Raw genomic sequence first — 19,866 nt, 5'->3', positions numbered from 1 at the left:
GAAAGCACGGCAAGAGCACAGAGCAAGCGGCTGGGGCCTGAAAGCATGGAAAGAGCACAGAGCAAGCGGCTGGGGCCTGAAAGCACGGAAAGAGCACAGAGCAAGTGGCTGGGGCCTGAAAGCCTCCAAAAAACTTTAGTGCTGATGCGTGGATGCTATCCACATAGAAAAGCATCTTTCTATACCCGCAGAACCTTGCCGAGCGTCAGGCAGTGGAGGGGGTCCCCAGCGGAACTCCCTGGTCACCCGACCAGCCGGCTCAGGGCCTGTCCAGAGGCTCGCCCTTACCACAGCTCCGGAGGGTCCAGGGCGCGACCAAGCCCGCCCCTCTGGCTGACCGCATCTTTTCCAGCCACAGGGAGCCGCAGCGGGGGTCTGGTGCAGCTGGCGCCCCGAGTGAGCTGGGGACACACAAACACCTGTGTGAGCAGCGAACGTGCTCGAGGCAGGAGACAGCTGAGGGCTGGGGTGGGGTGAGGGGTGGTAATCTGGGCTTCTGCAGACCCAGTGTCCAGGGAGACCCAAGGGCCAAAGGAGGGACGGGCCTGGGACCAGAGGGCCAGGAGGGCAGTGGCGAGCAGGCGGGGCCTGTAGATGCCCACACCCTCGGGATCTCCCAGCTCGGCAGGGCCTGGTCTGTGAGCGGCAACTCAGGGCTCTGCACTCAGACCCAGGGGGACCAGCGCCCAGCAGGAGCGCTCGGCATCCACGGTCACCATCGGTGCTGGGCCAGCATCAGAGCGCCCTCTGCCCGAAAGCCCTCGGCTGCCCTGGGTCTGCTCCTGCAAAGCGGCTGCTCTGGCCGTGACGGGAATGGGGCGTGTCCTCTGTCTCTGTCCCCTCGGCCATCTGCTAAGGAGGACTGCCCACCAGGCCCAGAGTGGAGCAGGGCCCGCATCGTAGCTCTAAGCCTCAGCCCCATCTTCTTGAGCCGGCACTGCCGCCCTGTCCACAGAGGGGCCTGAGCCGGCCGGGTGACCAAGGAGACGGGGTCAAACTGGTCCAGTCAGACTCAGAGGCCTGCCCTCCATCGGGGCGAGCTCAGCCTCACCCAGGGCTGCCCAGCACGTCCGCCACAGGAGAAGGAGGAAGGCGCGGCCTTGGGCCCCCCGAGAGGGCAGCAGCCCAGGTGGGGTGGGAGAGCCGCCGGGCACAGGTGGGCTGCAGCTGCCTGGACTAGGGGCTTGGGGCACAGGTGACTCTGCAGCCCAGGCGCGTGTGCCGGGCTCGGACGAGCTGTGCCGACAGCGCGCCTCACTTCACGTCTCATGAGCACACGTGGCTGTCCCTCCTGCACCCAGTGACCCAGGATGCCCTTGAGTGACTAAAGACACTGGCCACACCTGCAGACCATGGAGATGGGCCCTCCTCCAGCCCCACAGGTGTTCGCTGAGCACCTGCCGTGCTTCCCAGGTGACCCACCACCCTGCCCCTACCCTACAGCTCACAGTCCTGCCAGGGAGATGGCGTGAAAAGACTGTTCCAGGAAGAGGGAGCGGCCCTGGGGCCCAGAAGAAAGATGCTGAGGAGGTGAGGGATAGGCCCAGGGACTGATCCTGGAATGACCCCAGGGATGCAGGGGCAGGAGCACTGACCGCGGGCTCCGATGGTCAGGGGTGGGTTCCTAGAGGCAGTGGGAGCAGGGGCTGCCCCAGGAATGCGTAGTCATGGAGACAGGGGGACTCTCTAGCTCCCTCCTTCCCAACCCAGAACTTAGGATGCTATAACCCCCACCTGGGATCAGCAAAGGGCAGGAAGGAGCTGCGTCCTCCAAGGCTACTTAAAGGGAATGTCATCAGTCCACGAGCCATTCTCCCTCAATTGTCTAGAGCAGGGATGGCAAGCATTTCCCACAGAGGGACAGACGGTCAGTGTTCAGGCTTTGCAGGGCACACGGTCTCTGTCTCCGTGGAAACCACTCAGCTCTGCCTTTGTAGCAGGAAAGCAGCCACACTCATTATGTAAATGATGAGCATGGCTGTGTGCCAATAAAACTTTACTTACAAAGACCGGCGGTGGGTCTAGGGGGCTGTGGCTTGCTGACCACCCGTCTAGATTCTCTAGGGCAGTGGTTCTCAAACTTCAGTGAGCATCAGAATTGCCTGATCACTGGGCCCACCCCCAGCATATCAGATTCAGGCGGGCTGGGATGGGCCGGGCACTCTGCATTTCTAACGAGTTCCCAGGGAACAGTTTGAGAACCACTGGCCAGGGAACAGGTGTAGCAGAAAAACTGGGGGCTCTGGAGTCCATGCCCTGGGTCTGAAACTTGGCTTGTCCTCCCCCAGGCTACGTGATCCTGGGCAAGGTCAATTCTCCTCTGCCAGCCTCAGCTTCCCCATCTGTAAAATGGGGATGAGCACATATCCCTCAGGGTTGCTGCAAGCACTGCATGAGGTGCAGGGAGGCCTGCGGGGTGTCGCCAGGCACACAGCTGGGGCACACACTCCTCTGTCCTTCCTTCCAGAGATGCTGGGGTGGACTGGGCGTCAGGGGCCCAAGCCCCATGGGGAGTGGGAAACCCTGGGGTCCTCACCACGTGATGCTGGTAACAAGCTTGGCCCCAATCCGGCCACTGAGCACTGTGGCCCCAGCAGGGAAAGGACTCGGTGGAGGAGACCCACCCCGACTCAGGAACTGGCCTGAGAGGCGGCAGGATGGGCCAGGCCCTGGAGAGGAGAGCTGTGACCTGCATCCTTGGACTCACTCGGGCAGCGAGGGAGGTGACCAGAGGCACGGCCGCAAAGCAGCCCCGTGAAGCAGTGAGTGGAGACTGCTAGTTTAGAAGACTGGGCTGGGCCAGGTGCCTTCCGGAGGCCTGAGAGGCCCAGCCAGCCCCTGGGCCCTGACCCCTGAGTTCCAAGGGTGCTGGGCCATCCAGGGCACGGCTCTGCACGATTTCCACCTCCTCCTGTCTCTCCCCGCCTGGTCAGGCTGAGGTGGGGGGAGGAAGATGCAGTGCCCCTGGTGGGAAGGTCCCGGACACCCCTCGGCTTTGACACCTTCTGGGCCTGAGCCCCCGGGACCTTACTGGCTGTCCAGCAGCGGGACACACAACTGTAGGCTGTCCACCTTAGAGCCTAGGGCAACGAAATTAACCTCTAGAGAATTCTCCCACCCATCTCCCCTTCTCAAGCTCTAGACGGGGAGCAGGATGGGGGGGGTGGGTAGGTGCAGAGGACGTGAAGTCCAGCCCGATGCTGACCCCTACTGGTGTCAACAATTCAGTTCCAGTAACTGCACTGAGGCTGGACAGGGGAGGGGCTGGGGGAGGGGAGGGAGGGTGAGGCAGGTCTGGGGGAATCAGGGTGGATTCAGGGCCACCCCCCATCTCCAAGGGGGGACTCTGAGGCTGGTGGGGGGGCCGTGAATGTGCTCAAGGTCACCAGCTTTAAGCACAGACCCGGGATCTGCACTGACCCCCGGAGGCCCTAGAGCAGCCCCACGTAGCAGGGCAGCAAGCCCAGCACACACCGGGTGAAGTGGGCGGTGAGGAGCCCCTGGCATCCCTCCCAGTGGGCTCTGGCTGCTACTGACAACGAGCAAGGCCAGCCCCCTGGAGACCGCCTACTGGCCTGTCCCCCTCTGAACGCCCTCCCCCACCCCGGTTCTGAGCTGTCAAGCCTGGAGTCCCGGAGGACAAGGACGTGTGGCCGCACAAGGTGAGAGGGCAAGCAGGGAGGGGTTGCTTGGGGGCCAGACAGGGACGGCTGCCCCATGGCGCTTCAGCCCCAGGAGGGAGAGGGGAGGGAGCCAGGGGTGTCTGACAACCTCCTGGTGCGGGTGCCAAGGAAGGAGGTGGGCGGGGCTGGGGGCCAGCAGGGCACCACCGGCAGGGGAGGAGGACTGGACGGGGACCCGCGGCTGCAGGAGCCCCTGGGCAGACGGGAGGGCGATGTGGCAGAAGGAGCGGTTCTTGGGGTGGGAGAGGGGTGCGTCCTTGCAGGAGGAGACAAGCATGTCCCCGAATCCTGGGAAGACTGGGGGCCACAGCTGCTCAGGGAAGGCCAGATGACAAGAAAGCAACTCCCCCGCGCAGCTCAACCTTTGGAGCCCTCGTGGACAAGACCTGCCCCGGGCTGGAGAACGCCCCCCTCCTAGAGGGGCTGGGGGTACAGAGCAGGGTCACTGGCTGTTGGGGGGAAATGAGTTGGAGGACAGAGAGGACAGGGAGTGACAGCAGCTGGACCTCAGGGGGAGGCCGGCCGAGACTGGGGGCCCGGGGTGAGGCCCGGAACAGCAGAAGGTCCCCAGGAGAGCGGCTGGCCCTGGGTGGTGGCTACTGAGGCCACATTGCGGGCCCAGGCTGGGCTGGCCCCCAGTGCCCCTGCCCCGGGCCGGTCATCTGTCTGTAACTGGGCCCGTGCAAAGGGACCTGTGTGAAGTGACCCCAGAGGAGGCCAGTGCTGGAGACGGAAGTCACGAGAGGGTGCAAGGGGCTGTGGACGGGTGGTCCTGAGAACTCGACATGGGCCACCGACCCGGATGGAGGGCTGCCTGTCTCCGTGTCCCCCAGACACAACCAGCCTGCCAGCCGCACGGGACACCTGGCCGACAGTGTTTCCACATGGCCCACTGTGCACAGCCCCGCCAGAGGCGTCCGAGGCCAGCACCTCTCCCCGGACCGGTCAGGAGCCATGTCACTGGACCTGTTACGGGCTCTGTCACGGGCCGGCGGCACCCACCCTGGGGGCACAAGGCTGCTCAGGAGTGGTGCCCGGGCTTGCCTCCCTGCAAAGGGGCTGAGGGACTGGAAGGAAGCCACGTTTCCCGCCTGCCTCTGGTTCAGCTCCGAGCGCCCATCCTCCACAAAACCTTTGGAGAGACGGGCACCAGTCCGCTGGTCAGTGGGGAGTGAGGACGGGGCCTCCACCCCCTTGGCAGGAGGGACCCTGTTCCTGCTTTCTTGCCCCTCTGCAGGAGGCAGGGCAGAGAGGCGGTGGGCACGTCAGGCTCAGGACCAGGCCCCACCCCTCCCCCAGCCAGAGGCAAGATGGTGACAACAGCTGCAGAGGGACAACTTCTGTGGTCTTGTCAAGGTACCCCCGCCCCTTTCAGGAGAAGAAACACAGAGGCAGGGAGAAAGTGGGGTCGCCCTGGCTACCGACAGGGCAAGTGGTCACCCGCGGCCCCGGGACCGGCCCTACCTTGGGACCTGCTGGCCTGGTGGCCCCTAGGGCTCACGCTCTGCAGCCGTTCCCAGCCAGGCCTCCAGGGCAGCGTCTCAGTGTCCGGGAAGCAGGTGGTAGAGAGAAGCGGCCTGGCCCGCATGCCCGCCCAGTCCCAGGGTGCCCCTCCGCCCACGTTGGGCACCAGGGCTCCCGGGCAGGCTGGTGTGCTAGAGCTCGAGGGCGGTGGGCCTGGGACGGGCCCCCCGGTGCGTCCGTCGCCTTGGACCTGCGCAGCCTGTCGGTCAGGACGTCGATTCGCTGCTTCAGGATGTTGGCCGTTGTCTCCAGGGCCTGCAGTCGGGCCTGCTTGTACCGGAAGTACAGGTGGCCTGGCGTGCCCAGGCGTTCGGACTCCTCGGGGTCCAGGTAGATGCACAGCCCCGGGCTTGGGTAGTGGGTGGTCAGGTCCTGGAGTTGCAGAGGGCCCAGGGAAGACCTGGCCGACGTCAGCAGGGGGGTGCCCTCCCAGCCATCTCGGGGGCTTCCCACCTCCAGAGTCTTGGCCGGGTTCAAAGCTCTGTTTAAACACAGGCAGAAGCTGCAGGGAGAGAGGGGAAGAGGGTCAGCCCTAGGGCACCCTCTCCAGGCACGTGGGAAACACACGTGTGCAGGGATGCACATAGCGGCAGCTTCCGTGCCAGGCCGAGAGTCTATTCACTGCGTCTGTTTATGACCAGGGGGTGATTATGGTACATCCATAGGGCAGACCACACGTGGCTGTTAGAAAGAAGGAGGACGGTTGGCAATGATTTCTTGGATATGGCACCAAAAGTGCTGGTAACAAAAGAAAAAAATCGATAAACCGGGTTACTTCAAAATGAAACACTTATATGCATCGAAAGACCCAATCAACAGAATGAAAAGACAACCTACAGAATGAGAGAAAACGTTTACAAACCCAGATCTGATCAGAGATTACTCCCCTGAGCATATCTCCTACAACTCAACAACAGCAAAAACCCAAATAACCTGATGAAAAAACAGGCAAAGGACTTGAATAGACATTTCTCCAAAGAAGACATACAAATGGCCAAGAAGCATGTGAAAAGATGCTAAACATCACTAATCATTAGGGAAATGCAAATGAAAGCCACAGTGAGGGACTTCCCTGGTGGTCCAGTGGTTAAGACTCCGCGCTCCCAATGCAGGGGGCCCGGGTCCGATCCCTGGTTGGGGAACTAGATCCCGCATGCCGCAACTAAAGATCCCGCGTGCCACAACTAAGACCCAGTGCAGCCAAATAAATAAATAAAAATAAATAAATAAATAAATATATATTTAAAAAGCCACAATGAGATACCACCTTACACCCTTTAGGATGGGCACTATTAAAGAAAAAGAAAAGAACAAGTGTTGACAGGGATGTGGAGAAGTTGGAACCCTCGTGCACAGTTGGTGGAATAGAAAATGGTGTAGCTGCTATGGAAAACAGTATGGAGGTTCCTCAAAAAGTAAACATAGAATTCTCATATGACCCAGCAGTTCTAATTCTGGGTATATATTGCAAAGAATTGGAAGTAGGGGCTTGAAGAGATGTTTGCATACCTATGTTCACAGCAACACCATCCACAACCAAAAGGTAGAAGCAACCCAAGGGTCCATCAACAGATGAATGGGTAAACAAGGTGTGGTCCATCCATACAATGGAATATCATTCAGCCTTAAAAAGGAAAGAAATTCTGAAATAGGCTACGACATGGATGAACCTTGAGGATATCATGCTGAGTGAAATAGGCCAGTCACAAAAGGGTCCCAGAAGGAATCAGATTCATAGAGACAGAAAGTAGGGCGGTGGGGCCCGGGGCTGGGTGGGGGGGATGGGGAGCGAGTGTTTCATGGGGACAGAGTTTCAGTTTGGGAAGATGAGAAAGTCCTGGAGATGATGGTAGTGATGTTTGCACAGCAGTGTGAATGTACGTAATGCCCCTGAACTGTGCGCTTAAAACTGCTGAAGATTTTACGATCTTAACAAAATTTTACAATTTTGTCGTGTGTATTTTACCACAATTTTTTTAAGTGGAAAAAAATAAAAAAGGACAGAGTGAGGCACGATGAAGGACCTGCAGCCTCTGCCACCACAGAGATAGCCCCCCGTCCAGCACTGTGCCCAGAAGAAGGAGCCCGACAGGCAGGAGCCCCTGCCAGCGTTTCCCACGGCGGGGGGCTGCCCTCAGGTGTGAGGGTTTCTCAGCACCAGTGCAGGTTACACATGTGCTCGGCGTGCGAGCATTCACTGAGCTGCACACCTAGGACCGGTGCCCTTGTCTGGATGTGATCAGATGTCAGCTTTAAAAAGCGAAAAGAAAACCGCACACCCCTGGGCTGCCCTGTGGACCTGGAATCTTGGGAAGGAGTGCGCACTTTAAAGACAAATGAAACAAAAGGGATCCAGAGAGGTGAAATTCCAGGAGCCAGGGGCCAGGGGAGGATGTCCATCCCACCGAGGTGGACAGGTGAGGGGTCGAGGGGCTGCAAAGAGGGGTGGGTGCTGAGCTCCAAAGGGTTTAGCCCAAAGCCCCCTCCCAGAACTCTGGCTGCCAAAGACCCATCCAGGAGCCAGGTTCAGAGCAAACCCAGGGCAGGAAGCTCCCCGCGGGCGGCATCTTGTGGGGACCCCCATCCTTAGCCTCTGGGCCAGCTCCTCCCCCTAGCCATGGGCGGATGATACCCTAGGAGCCTGGCTGTGAGCTCCCCCTCCTTCATTGGGCAGGTGGCCTGAAGCCCACAGGGCACTCCCCGGAGCCCTTCCCCACGAGGGCAAGCGCTGGGAAGGCCAGCCTCTAGGGAGCCTGGACACTCAATTCCCCCAGCAAAGTTGGGGAAGGTCTCCCACTCTGCACTTCAAGATGCTGCTTGGGGAGTGGTCTCCTGGACAGTTGCCCCAGAGAAATGAAAACACATGGCAGTGAAAACAAAGCAAGGGAAAAGAAAACAAACCCAGAAAATAAGTGTTGGCAAAGACAGGGAGAAACCGGATTTCTCATGCACTGCTCTGGTAATGCAAAACGGTGCGGCCACTGCCAAAAACAGCCTGCCAGTTCCTCCACCAGTTAAATATGGAGCTACCACATGACCCGGCATGCCACTCCTGGGTGCGTGCACCAGAGAGCCGAAAACAGGTGCTCAGACATTTCACTCACAGCAGCCAAAAGGGGGAAACAGCACACAAGTCCATCAGTTGCCCCATGGGTAAGCAAAATGTGGGAGATTGTACAGTGGAATATTACTCAGCCATAACAAGGAAGGAAGTCCTGACACAGGCTGCAACGTGGATGAACCTAGAAAACTCGCTCAGGGAAAGAAGCCTGGCACAATGGCCCCATGCTATAGGATTCCACTGACACAAGACATCAGAACAGGTGAATCCATACACACAGATGGACAGCAGACCGGGGAGTGACTGCTAATGGGGACGGGTTCCCTTTCAGGGTGGTGAAATGTTTTGGGGGACTAGATGGAAGTGGTGGTTACACAATATTGTGAACGTGCCAAATGCCAGTGAATAGTTTTCTTTATAAAGGTTAACTTAACGTGATGGGAATCTCACCTCAGCGAAAACTAACGCAGCCCTGATCACAGGCTCCGTGCAGCTCTGGACGGAGGGAGCCGACCCCCCCACCCGGGAGAGCCCCCCCAGGAAGTGCAGTCCTGGCCCCCGCACACCCACCTGCCTGGGGCCTCCTGGTCCCCCAGCACCATGCCGGAAGTCACCCTGCTCCACTGCAGCGCAGGCGCTCCTGGGCCCCCGGCGGCTTCCAGGCCCTAAAGCAGAGGAGAAGGACGTCGTCAGAGCCCCAGGCTGGACCAGAAGACCCCAGGCCCTGTCTCAGCCTCAGAGCTGGCCCCGGCCTCCACAAGGGTCTCAGGCTGGGTCCCTCAGGGGTCCCCTCTTTGGGGACAGAGACAGAGGCAGTGGGGTCCCTGCAGAGCCCTGCCACAGCCAGGGGACCCCGGGGGGACCTCGGTGGCTGAGCTGGCGCATACCCTGGACTGTGCAGAATGCGGGACGAAGGTCATGATGCCGGGCGGCGTCTGGGAGACCACGGGGACGCCCTCCTCCTGCCTCCTGTAGACGCCCCGCAGCCTCTGTCTGGTTTCTGAGCTCCAGCACTTGCGTGGCGGAGGCCTTGTTTGGGGGGGTCTGCTGCCGCCAGGCCTCCGTCTCCTGGCGCATGAACTCCCGCAGGGACTCGGAGCCGAGGAGGGGGCCCAGGGGCCCCCGGGGCTTCAAGCAGGGCGGCGGGGGTCGCACCTCATTCTCCTTCCCAGGCATGTTCCCAAGGGCACCCTGGCTGGGCCTTGGCCAGGCGAGCTTCGCCCCCGAGGGTGTCAGCAGTGGACCCCTGCCCTGGAACAGGGGGCCGGCCCCCTGCGTGAAGGCGGCTCTCCAGGGCTGCCAGGTGGGAGAGCTCGGCCTTTCCAGAGGGCTCCATGGCCTTCGGGCAGGGCCCTCCCAGTCTTCACAAGCGGTCCAGGCCCTCTGCAGGCCCCAGGCCTGCACGGACGAGGTGCTCCGGGGCCGCTGCAGGAAGGGGCCCCATCTTTCAGGGGGGCTCCAGGGCCTCTGGAAGGAGCGGTCCCATCCTTGGGCCGCCCAGGTCCTCTGCGGACAGGACTCCCACCTGGCCAAGGTGCTCCAGCTCGGCACCATGGGCAGGCTCCCAGCCCCCTTGGAGGCAGGCGCCCCCTCCGTCATGGCCCGAGGGCTCTTCCAGGAGCCCCGCAAGTCTGGGGGCTTCCAGGGCCTCTGCCACCTCCTCCCGGCCAGGTCCTGCAGCTCCAGCCCTCGCCTTGGGTGGCAGTCCTGGGCCAGCTCCAGCCTGGCCTGGATTTGCTGGTGGAGGTCTCGAAGGACGGCCATAGCAGCCTGGATGTTCACGGGCTGATGGCAGGAAGCCAGTTGGGGAGCATTGGCTGACACCTGCGGGTCGCTGTGGGCAGAGGTTGATCTAGGCAGCCGGGGGCGGACAGGGGAACTCTCACCAGCTCCAGACTTCTTGCCGTGTCCTGCAAAGACAGGCAGTCGCAGGGCTGGGCAGAGCTGCAGGGCTTCAGGAGGAGCATAGCCGGCCCCTCGCCCCTCCCTGAGGCCCCCTGTTGGTTCTGCGCCCATCATCCACTCACAGAGCCCTCTGGGGACAGGCACCACGTCTGGGTGACTCGAGGCTGAGCCTGGGCACCTGGCACAGAGCCACCCCCTCTGAATGTGGTGAAAACTAAGGGGGGGGCGCGCGGGGGGGGAGGTGACACGTCTCCCGGGAGCTGCTGTGGCTCCCGTCCTGCAGTCCCTGAGTCAGGAAAGCCTGGTGGCCGCGCCCTGCCTTCTGGGAGCCGAAAGGGTGCCTCTCGGGGACGGAAATCCTTTTCCTGGGCTTTTAAACATAGCCACGCCCCGAAGTCCCCGTCTGGTAAGGGGTTTGGAGGGCGTCTGACGGGTCGCTGGGAGAGAGGTGCCGGGCCCGCACCCCGATGCCACTGCTTCCTGGGCGTCTCTGCCTCCGGCCCACACTCCAGATGCCACACCGAGCAGAGCAGAGGCAAGGCGGAGGCATGAGGTACCTCATTCCGCGGTGGGGGCCCGGCCTCTTGAGGGTGCCTTGCTCTGAAGCCTCGGGAGGGAAGGAGGGGCCCAAGCAGCACCCTCGCCCGAGCTTGTCCTTTTCCCCAAGTGTAAACACCAACCAACTCAGAATCTTAAAGAGTAAACGCACACACAGCCAGGTGCCCAGGGCCCTCCAACGCCGTCCCGGACGGGGAGGCTGGCGACTCCACGCAGACCCAGGAGACCAATTCACACGCTCCCAGAGGGGATGCGGTGGGGATTGGGCCACACCCCCAGCCATTAGTCAGCATCCCGGCAGGGCTGAGTCCCAGGATGACCTTGAAACGTGACCTGATTTCTCTGACCCTTGGGGGTAATAAAACGTGCTCCCTTCAGATTTGTCTGTAAAACATTCAACACAGGCCCAGGAACACCGCACACGCTCAGTAAAGGCTGGCCAGTAGTAACGATAGACACCAGCGCAAGCGGGGCTCACACAGGGCGAGGGGGAAGGCAATGTTACAGCTGATCCTTTGCCCTGAGCCAGAGGAAATTAATTTGTTTTTAAACTGGTGAGACTCAGCAGGGATGGGGAGGGGACTCAAGGAAGACAGGTTGGCAGGACAAGGGGTCCCGGAGAGCGTGGAAACAAACAGCCACCCCATCCCAAACACAAACCAGCTTTCTTTAATAAATGCTGTCACATAATAAACATCATTCATCATGTTTCACTTCATGATCCCAAGTTACGCTCACCAAATGCCAACAGCAGCCCCACATCATAACAAACCCATCCACAAGGGCCCTGGCAGAGGCAGCGCCGGCCTTGAGCTCACAGACACACACGTGTAAGCTCACACCCTTACACAGCCTGCACCTCCGGGGGAGGGGGAGCTAGCCCAGGGAAGGGTGCGTCCCGCAGGGCGGTTCCAGGGGCGTGGCTTATAGGGGCGTGGTCGTGGCCTCGGGGGTACTTCCTGGGGCGTGGCCTCTTGGGCGTGGCCTCGGGGCGTGGCTCTGTACCGCCCTTCCCCTTGCGGGAGCTCCATCTTCAGGCCTATGGCTGAAGTCCCTCCTGGTCTGGGCTGGGGAGGGTGCTGTGTCTAGGGGACAGGGTGTGATAGGTGGGTGGTCTCTGCTGTAAGGCACCCTGGTTTGCCCCTCCCTGAGACCACGCCCTCCGCCCCAGGCCCCTGGTGACACCGGAAGGTAAGATTGAGGTCTCAGGAGTCCCAGACCTGGGTTTAAATCCCAGCCCCTCCGGTCTAGCCGCTGGCCTTGGGCAAGTGACGACTTCCCCGTGCCTCAGTTTCGCCATCTGTAAGCATCTCCCCACAAGGCCACCAGGGTGCAAAAGCGAAGCAGTCACCCTCACTACAGAAGTTGCCCAGAAAGGTCCGGATTCTGCTGATCAGGACTGAGTCTGGACTGCCCACCTGCCACATGTGACCTATGAGTGGGACCTGGGGGGTTGGGCTCCCCAGAGAGGGTCCTGCGTCCTGGTCCCTAAAGCTGCTGCACTGCACAAAAATGGCCTCACTCCCTTGGTCGGGGCCCTGGGCAGGGACCACACCAGGTAGGGAGGGGGCCACCTGCTGGCCAGGCCCCTCTCAGCACCCCCATCCCCAGGCCCCTCCATCACTGGCTTCCCCATTAGCCCACCAGAGGGGTCCAGGTCAATAAATGGGTCCTGATGGGCACATTTTTTTCTTCCACAGAGCAGTTTAATGGCAATTAATTTTTTTACGAGAGGATTTTTAATCTGTGGAAATGGATGAAGTCCCCAAGTGCCCTGTCAAAGTTCCAGGGCCGACCTAATCTATGATAAAAAATGCAAAGTGAGGTGCTATAATTTGAAATTAAATATCGGGCTTCATTTTCCTGCGGCCCGGATGGATGAATATTTTATAACTATTGTGATTTAATTTTTTGTTAACTACAGCAAATTTCTAATTCATCCAATTCCCAAGTCCTGTGGCTCTGACCTCTGAACCCAAACTCATCTCTCCTTAGCCCAGCTGTGACTGCGTCACTGACAGAAACTAATGGTCATCTCCATCAGGGTGACACGGCGGTTACGGTGATGAATGCGGCCCATGGCACGCCCTTTTGACCCAGTGTCAGGCAGAAGGCAGGTGATCTTTCAAGGGAGCCGTTAAAATAAAACAAACCAAAATGCCGAGGAACGGCAGGGGAGGGGGGCGTTGGGGAACGCGATGCAGAAAATTGTTGTATTTTGTGCTTTTTCAGTGGCCTTCCGGAACCTTCTCCATGTCTCCCAGCATCCCTCACTCTGGTTCCAGTGGAGGTTTTCCTGACACGTCCCCACCTCACTCAGGGCCCACCTCCAGCCAGAGGAGGAGGACAGGTACTCCTCCTGCTGGAACCGTTGGCCTGCCTGAGGGCAGAGGAGGCGGATGGCGTGGGCAGACCACACATGGCCCACTCCCGTCAAGGACTGTGATCTCATACCCTGGGGAACCTGAGGCATAGAGATGCTCAGAAACAGCTCGACCCCCAGTGCTGCTGACTCCGAGACCAGGGGCCCCACAGAGCCGACCTCAGCCTCGCAGGGATTTCTCCAACCAGGGGGCTCTGACTGGTGTCTCCGAAGCCCGTGGTACAGTGGTCCCAGAGCCCAGGCCCCGAGGGTGGGCCTGGAGCTGTCGCCTGTGTGGTCCTGGGCAGGGCTGTTGAACCTCTCTGAGCCTCAGTTTCCTCATCTACAAAATGGGAGTGAGCCCACCTGCCTTCGAGGAGAGCTGTGAGGGTCACGTGAGCTACTGTCGCTTGAGTGCATGGCACACTCGGACAGAGTCTGGCACTGAGCGAGGCCACTCCTCCCCAGCCCAGAACATGCTGAAGGAAGGCCCCAGAGGAAGGCCGCCCCCTCTGTTCCCCACACGCCCACATCCAGCGCATTCACCCCACGAGCTCCACGAACCTAGGCTGGGCAGCTGGGTCTTTGCTGGACGCCAACACCCCACCCAGCCCTCAGGAAAAGACACCTGAATTAGGAATTCCTCTGTGAGCGTGGCCCAGCATCACCAAGACCCCTGAACAGACCTCTCCTGGGTCACAGACGGCCGACATGTCTCCAAGGCAAGCAGACATCGCCCAGCCTTTCCCACCACTGGGCACCCCAGGGGAAACAGGCAACCCGGCCTCACTGCCTGGAGTCTAAATCTCAAACCAGGCGACAGACAGACCACAGCCATGCTTCCCGCCACCGATGGCAGCAAAACGGCCACAGCTCAGCCAGTGACACCAAGTCATGAGGAAGCAAGCACATCTGTGTGCCACCCGCTCCCACGCCCCCACTTCATGCCCGCCTTTCCGAGGCGGGGCCAGCGCTGCCCCAGATGTCCTGGCTCCAGAAACAAGCCATGTGCCCACCTCCTGGGCCTGGATGGTAAACCTCCTGTCCCCACGCCCTGCCTGGCCCCGAACGGGCCAACCCTACCTGTGTCTTTGGCAGCTCTCCTAGGGGCGGGCAGCTTGGGGGTCTTCTCTCTTTTGCAAGAACTACTTTTCATCCTTTTGTTTTTTTCCCGTGGAACTTCAGAGAGAGGAGACAGACGGAAGGAAAGGAGAGAAGGTTGAGTCGCAAAGCAACACACGGGATCACCCAGCTCACGGGGCCCCTGACTGTCCCCCTCACGGCCCTCTGCATGGGACCCCCCCGGGCAGTCCCTCGAGGGCTGGGCTCACCTCACCCACCCTCGCAGCCTCGACTAGACACACGTCCCGAGAGCCCCTGAGCACAGCCGTAGCCTCCCATCTCCGTCCCCTGCACCCAGCTCAGGGCCGGCCCACAGCACTCATGTTTGTTGAATGAATAAATGATTGAACAGGCCCACAGACGAAGCCATGGCGGGGCAGCCGGCCAGACGGGACATCGGCTCCTCAGGGAGAGGAGGAGTGAGCGCTAGACCCAGAGGGGCCTTCGCACAGTGGGATCCGCCCCGGCTGGACGGGCGGGGACAGGAGATCCAAGTCCCACAGAAGGCACAGAGGCCGATTGGAGTGGACCGGCTGCCCGAGGGCCAGTGTGGGCGCCCGGCCCTGCTCTGTTTAGCCTTGTTCGTCTTTGTCCACCGCTGGGTGGACGCTGCGTCTCGGAAGCACCAAAAAGCCAGCCAGGGGCTTCCCTGGTGGCGCAGTGATTGAGAGTCTGCCTGCCGATGCAGGGGACACGGGTTCGTGCCCCGGTCTGGGAAGATCCCACATGCCGTGGAGCGGCTGGGCCCGTGAGCCATGGCCTCTGAGCCTGCGTGTCCGGAGCCTGTGCTCCGCAACGGGCGAGGCCACAACAGTGAGAGGCCCGCGTACCGCAAAAAAAAAAAAAAAAAAAAAAAAAAGCCAACCAGTCAGTGACCGTGTGAGAGCTGGGCCCAGCCCATCGCGTCCCCAGGGGCCTGGGGAGCGCGGGGAAAGTCTCTCCCGAGGGGCTCTCCAGGCCTCCGCGGTGCAGCTGGGTCCTGGCCTCAGCGCCCAACCCCACTGGCAGGAGGGGCCTCAAGACGAGGCCCACAGGAAAGGACAAACCCTATAGGATTTCGCTCATATCAAGTCCCTAGAGAGTCACACCTGCAGAAACAAAGAAACTTTGTACTTAAACACGGTTAAAATGGTAAACTTTATGTTATGTGTATTTTAGCACAATAATTAAAAAGAAGAGCCAGGCCCTGCCCCATACCCTGCTTCCAGAGGGTTCCAGGGGGGAGCTGGTGACTGATGACACTGGGCACTGACGCCCCTGAGTGACGAACGGCCAGGTCCTGAGTTTGGCTGATGGGCCTCTGCATGTGGGGACAGGGAGAATGACCGGCCGGACGAGCTGAGGTCATCGGGGCCCTCTGTCCCCGAGGAGAGCGACAGGGGTGTTCCGCGTGAGGCACAGCTCTGCTCCTGGGGGAGCTGCCGGTGCCCAGCTAGGCCAGAGCTGGGCTCAGGGAGAGGGTTCTGCCCCTTGGCTGCACTCGGGCCGGCCCCTCGCACCCCACCTAGGGCTGTGCTGGGCTTGCACATCTGGCTGGGACAGACCAGAAACGAGTGTGTAGCTGCCACCCAGAGGGTCCCGACTCGAGTGTCGACCAGCCTTTGTTCCACCCTGGTCGCCACGGCGCCGCTGGAATAGGCAACGGTCTCCCTCATTCTCCCCCAACAGCCCCATGGAAAACCCTGACTGGAGACCCTGAAAGCCTCAGGCCTCCAGGACAGCCTGACCCCTGCTCCAGAGCCCTCTCCCCCGCTTCCTGGGGTCTCCAGAATCCTGCTGGACTGTAGAGACAGCTCCTCCACCCAGGGCCCACCCTGCACACACAGCGAGCCCGCCAACGCCCCCTCCCTAAAAACCCTCCAAGCGCCCCGCTGCCGGGGACGCCGAGGTTCCTTAATGCTGCTGCCCGCCCCCCCCCCCCCCCCCCCCGCCGGGAGCAGCTCCGGGCCGCCTCTCCATCCTCACCCCTCCTGTCTGTCGAGTGAGTGAGTCAGCCAAAGTCTAGTGGTTCCCTGGGCCCTGGGACCCTTCCGACCCCATCTGGAAGTCTGCCAACCCACTGCCGACCCTTCAGCATCTCCCGGGCAGAGCAAGGCCCCCTGTGGGACAGGCAGGCAGTGCCTCCTGCCTGCAAGATGGAACAGCGAGCCCAGGAGTTGGTGGGGCCTGAAGGACCTCAGGCCTGTCATGTGACCATGCAGGGAAGACCTCATCTATTCTGTGCAGGAGAGCTCAGCAAGGAGACGCCCCTGCCCAGCCCCCCTGCCCTTTGAGCCCCAGCCTGCCCTTCAGGGCCTGCTTGGATTCCTTCCCTGATGGTTAGAAATCGGGCTCCAGAGAATGGCAGGCTGGTTTCAAATCCCTGCTTGGCCCCTTCACGGCTGGGGTCCTCTCTGACCCTCAGTGCCCTCCTCTGTGAGTGGGAAGCTAATAGAGACGATCGCACAGAGAGAGAAGCTGCCTGGAGAGTGCTGGCTCCAGAGCCGTGCCACCCACACCTGGGTGTGGGCCTGAGTGTCCAGTGGGGGCAGTGGGGAGGGGAATGCCGGGATGGCTGGCCGCAGAGCCACTCACCTGAGGCCTGCCGCGGGGAGACCCTGGAGGCCTCACGCCCCTGGCCAGGTGTTGCCCTGTCTTCGACTCCACTTTCAGCCCCACTCAGGATGCCTGAGCCTGGAGCAGAGTGACAAGAAGGAGCATTGTGAGGACAGAGAGTCCGTGAAGAAATGTCCAGGGGAAGGTCCCCGTTTGGCAGCTGCTCAAAAACCTTTAAACATGGCCTTGATGCCCAAGCCTGAGGGCACAGTGCCCCCGGAGACCCGTCCCTTCCACGCCTCCCGCGTGCCCTCCAGCCCCCCTGTACCCGCCCTTCCATCCACCATCCCTCTGGTTTCCACCCACCCATCTCCATCTCCTGGGTGAGTCGGTGCTTCCTTCTGCTTAAACCCAGCTCAGATGCACCCCATCCCCGAGAGGACTCTACCTCCTCTTGGCTTCCCAGGCTCCGAGACCCTCTCAGGGCCACGGGGCATGCTGCACTGGCCTCCCCAGTTGGCCACGGGCCCAGCACGGCCCGGCCTGCAGCAAACCTCAGCCCTCTCCCCCTGCCCCCTGCCTGTCCCTCGCCAGGGAAAGCTGCTACCGACCTGGGTAAGCCAGGGCTGGAGCGGGGTGTGTCGGCTTTCGGGCTTTCCTCCGGGGGGCTGGCGTGGGGGCTTTGTAGAGACATGAGGCGCTGGCGGGTGCCAAGGTGCCCAGGGAGGCGCAGCTCGCCTGCCTCTGTGCCTGGGCCCGGATCTTGTCCCTCAGCTGCTCCAGCCGGGAAGTGCTCTCCCTGGGCTGCTGCGGGGGCCCCAGCACCTGGGGGGTCCTCTCCTTCCAGGTCCCGTGGGGAGGTGTGCATGACTCATGGCCCCCCGAGGAGCCGGAGAGGCGGCCCGATGACACCGAGCTGTCCCCCTCCTTGGCCTCCTCGTCTGTCAGCCACACCAGGAGGCTGCAGACCTTTCCCCGGGGGCCGGGCTCCTCAGGGTCGTCAGACCAGGCCACGTGGGGAGACCCCCGCTGGGCGCCTGCCTGCTGGGAGGGCTCTGGCCACCTCACAGCAGCCATGACTTCATCCTCAGCTGCAGGCACATGGAGCCTGTCTTCCTTTGGGAGAGAGAGGCAGACACAGCCTGTCGGGTGCGGAGACGTGGTGGTGCCGAGCAAAACATCTCACATGCACGCCCACTGTCTCCAGCGCCCTCCCACTCCCCATTTTCCTGTCTCAGACTGAGAAAGGTGGGAGGTGCCAATCAACAGAACCCCCCCATTGGTGGCAGGGCTGCAACGTTCTCTCTCGGATCCCGACCACACCCCTCTGAGGTGGGCACTGCATCAGCCTCAGGTACAGGCTCTGGGGAAGGCATGCGGCAGAGGCAATCTGGCCAAGTCCTCTCTCCTCACACCAACTTGGCTGCGCTCCAGGAAGGTGTGGCCACCTCCCCAGCGGTGCCTCGGCCCTTGTGGGCTGACACATGCACCCAAGTCGGCACAAACACTACCTGGACTTGGCACTGGCCTTCCTAACGGCTGGTTTCCCTGGGGCCCCAAGGGAGGGAGGGCACCGCCTCTATCTATCTTTGGGGCGGGGCTGGATCATCTCCCCCGGACAGGTGGGCGGCGTCCCCATGACCAAGGATGACATGGAAGCATGGCCGGGAGCAAGGGTGGAGCCAGTGAACCCCCATCACCACCTTCCCTGGGGTCAGAGGGTGCTTTCCCAGGGCAGCCCCGTGGTCTACAGCCCAGCATCCATCCTCACTCAAGGCAAGCTGGCTCCTGCCCCGCTCTGGATGCCGGTCTGTGCTGCTCCCCTGGCCCATGATGGAAACTCTAAGGACGGTTATGGAAACTGGGTGGGCACAGTGGGCTGCAGGGCCCTGGCTGGCCTCTCAGCACGGGGTGAGAATTCCGGACGGCCCTGTGACAGCATAATAACCCCGTGTCACTGGGGGTGGGGGTCAGGCTCAGCCTGGGCTGGAGTAGGGACACGTGAGGGGCTGGGGGCGGGGATGGGCAGGGGCAGGGGTGGGCTCAGCCCCAGGCTGGTGGCCGGCTCAAGGTTCAGTTCTGGGTGGGGTCAGCCTGGGAGTCCAGGTGCAGGAGAGAGGAGCCAGCCCGGGCCACGTCCCCAGCGGATGGACGAGGGGCTGAGCGCTCTGGCCCTGACGCTTTGGCTTGTGGGGACTGGTCGGGGGAAGTGGGCGCCGGCTTCCCGCTCTCCCTGGCACATGCTCAGTGCACCCCTTCGACCACAGAAATAGAGGCTGGAGAGGCCTGAGCGCCAGGAGAGCATCCCAACCTGTCCAACTCCAGTGGGCTTCCTACCACCTGCTCGACCGCCCTGGCAGGGCAGTGCAGTGAGGGGGACGCGGCCTCTGCCATCTGCCAGCCCTGGGCTCAGCGTGGTCCCCCAAGGAGGAGAGCTGGAGGAGACCAGACGCCTCACCCCACCCTGCCTCTGGGTATTGTGAGCCTCTGGTGAGTTCACTCCCACAGGAGTGGCCCTCAGGGAGGGGCTAAAATGGTTAGGGACACTCCTTCATTTTAGGAATTGCCCTAAAGGCACTCCTTCCAGAGCGGGGGGGGGGGGGGGGGGGGGGGGGGGCAGAGAAAGGCGGGTCTGCAGCAAAGGACCCCCTAATTCCAGGCGGGCATGGAGAATGGAGACCCGTCCTTGAGGCTCCTTCTAAAGGACCCGTCCTGGGGAACTGGGGACACCTAGAGATGCTGACGTCTGGGCAGCGCGCAGGGCAGGGCTCTGGTCACTGCAACACAGCCCCACGTTTAGCGGCAAGAGGGGGCCACAGCCAGGGCGAGGAGCAGCCCCCACGCAGGCTCCGCCCACCCGGCAGCGTCGCAGCTGAGCCCAGAGCTGCAGGCCCACGAGGCTGAGGCCCCTCCGGCGGGCGTGGCACATGCAGCTCGCCGTCCTGACCCCCTCCCTGGCTGGTGCCGGCCTGATGCCACTCTCTGAGAAAGTCCCCTCACCCCCCGTGAGTGGGGCCCCGTCCCTCTGCTCTTCACGGGGTGGGGACCGCTGGGGGATGGGGGTGGCCTGGGTGCAGATGCCTTTGGCTTCGGGAGCCCCCAGCACGGTCGGGGCA

The 19,866-nt window shown here is 61.6% G+C and overlaps 1 protein-coding gene across 1 annotated transcript in view; it reads right to left on the bottom strand.

Moving 5' to 3' along the window:
* The window catches only part of CCDC187 (coiled-coil domain containing 187), a 32,152-nt gene extending 13,748 nt beyond the window's left edge, over positions 1 to 18,404 (bottom strand). Inside the window, 17 exon segments of the mRNA XM_060101884.1 lie at positions 289 to 631; positions 871 to 945; positions 1,052 to 1,236; positions 1,449 to 1,501; positions 3,772 to 3,971; positions 4,657 to 4,815; positions 5,148 to 5,366; positions 5,369 to 5,709; positions 8,839 to 8,933; positions 9,156 to 9,263; positions 9,265 to 10,178; positions 10,755 to 10,799; positions 10,802 to 10,864; positions 14,177 to 14,272; positions 16,790 to 16,888; positions 17,362 to 17,858; positions 18,262 to 18,404. Coding sequence (XP_059957867.1) covers positions 289 to 631; positions 871 to 945; positions 1,052 to 1,236; positions 1,449 to 1,501; positions 3,772 to 3,971; positions 4,657 to 4,815; positions 5,148 to 5,366; positions 5,369 to 5,709; positions 8,839 to 8,933; positions 9,156 to 9,263; positions 9,265 to 10,178; positions 10,755 to 10,799; positions 10,802 to 10,864; positions 14,177 to 14,272; positions 16,790 to 16,888; positions 17,362 to 17,858; positions 18,262 to 18,404 — 3,635 coding nt within the window.
* Between the last annotated feature and the right edge of the window lie 1,462 nt (positions 18,405 to 19,866).

Source organism: Mesoplodon densirostris, chromosome 6 (genome assembly GCF_025265405.1).
Source record: "Mesoplodon densirostris isolate mMesDen1 chromosome 6, mMesDen1 primary haplotype, whole genome shotgun sequence".
In the NCBI taxonomy this organism is placed as follows: domain Eukaryota; kingdom Metazoa; phylum Chordata; class Mammalia; order Artiodactyla; family Ziphiidae; genus Mesoplodon; species Mesoplodon densirostris.
The sequence above is the reverse complement of the archived record's forward strand: the minus strand, read 5'-3'. Positions and strand labels throughout refer to the sequence as shown.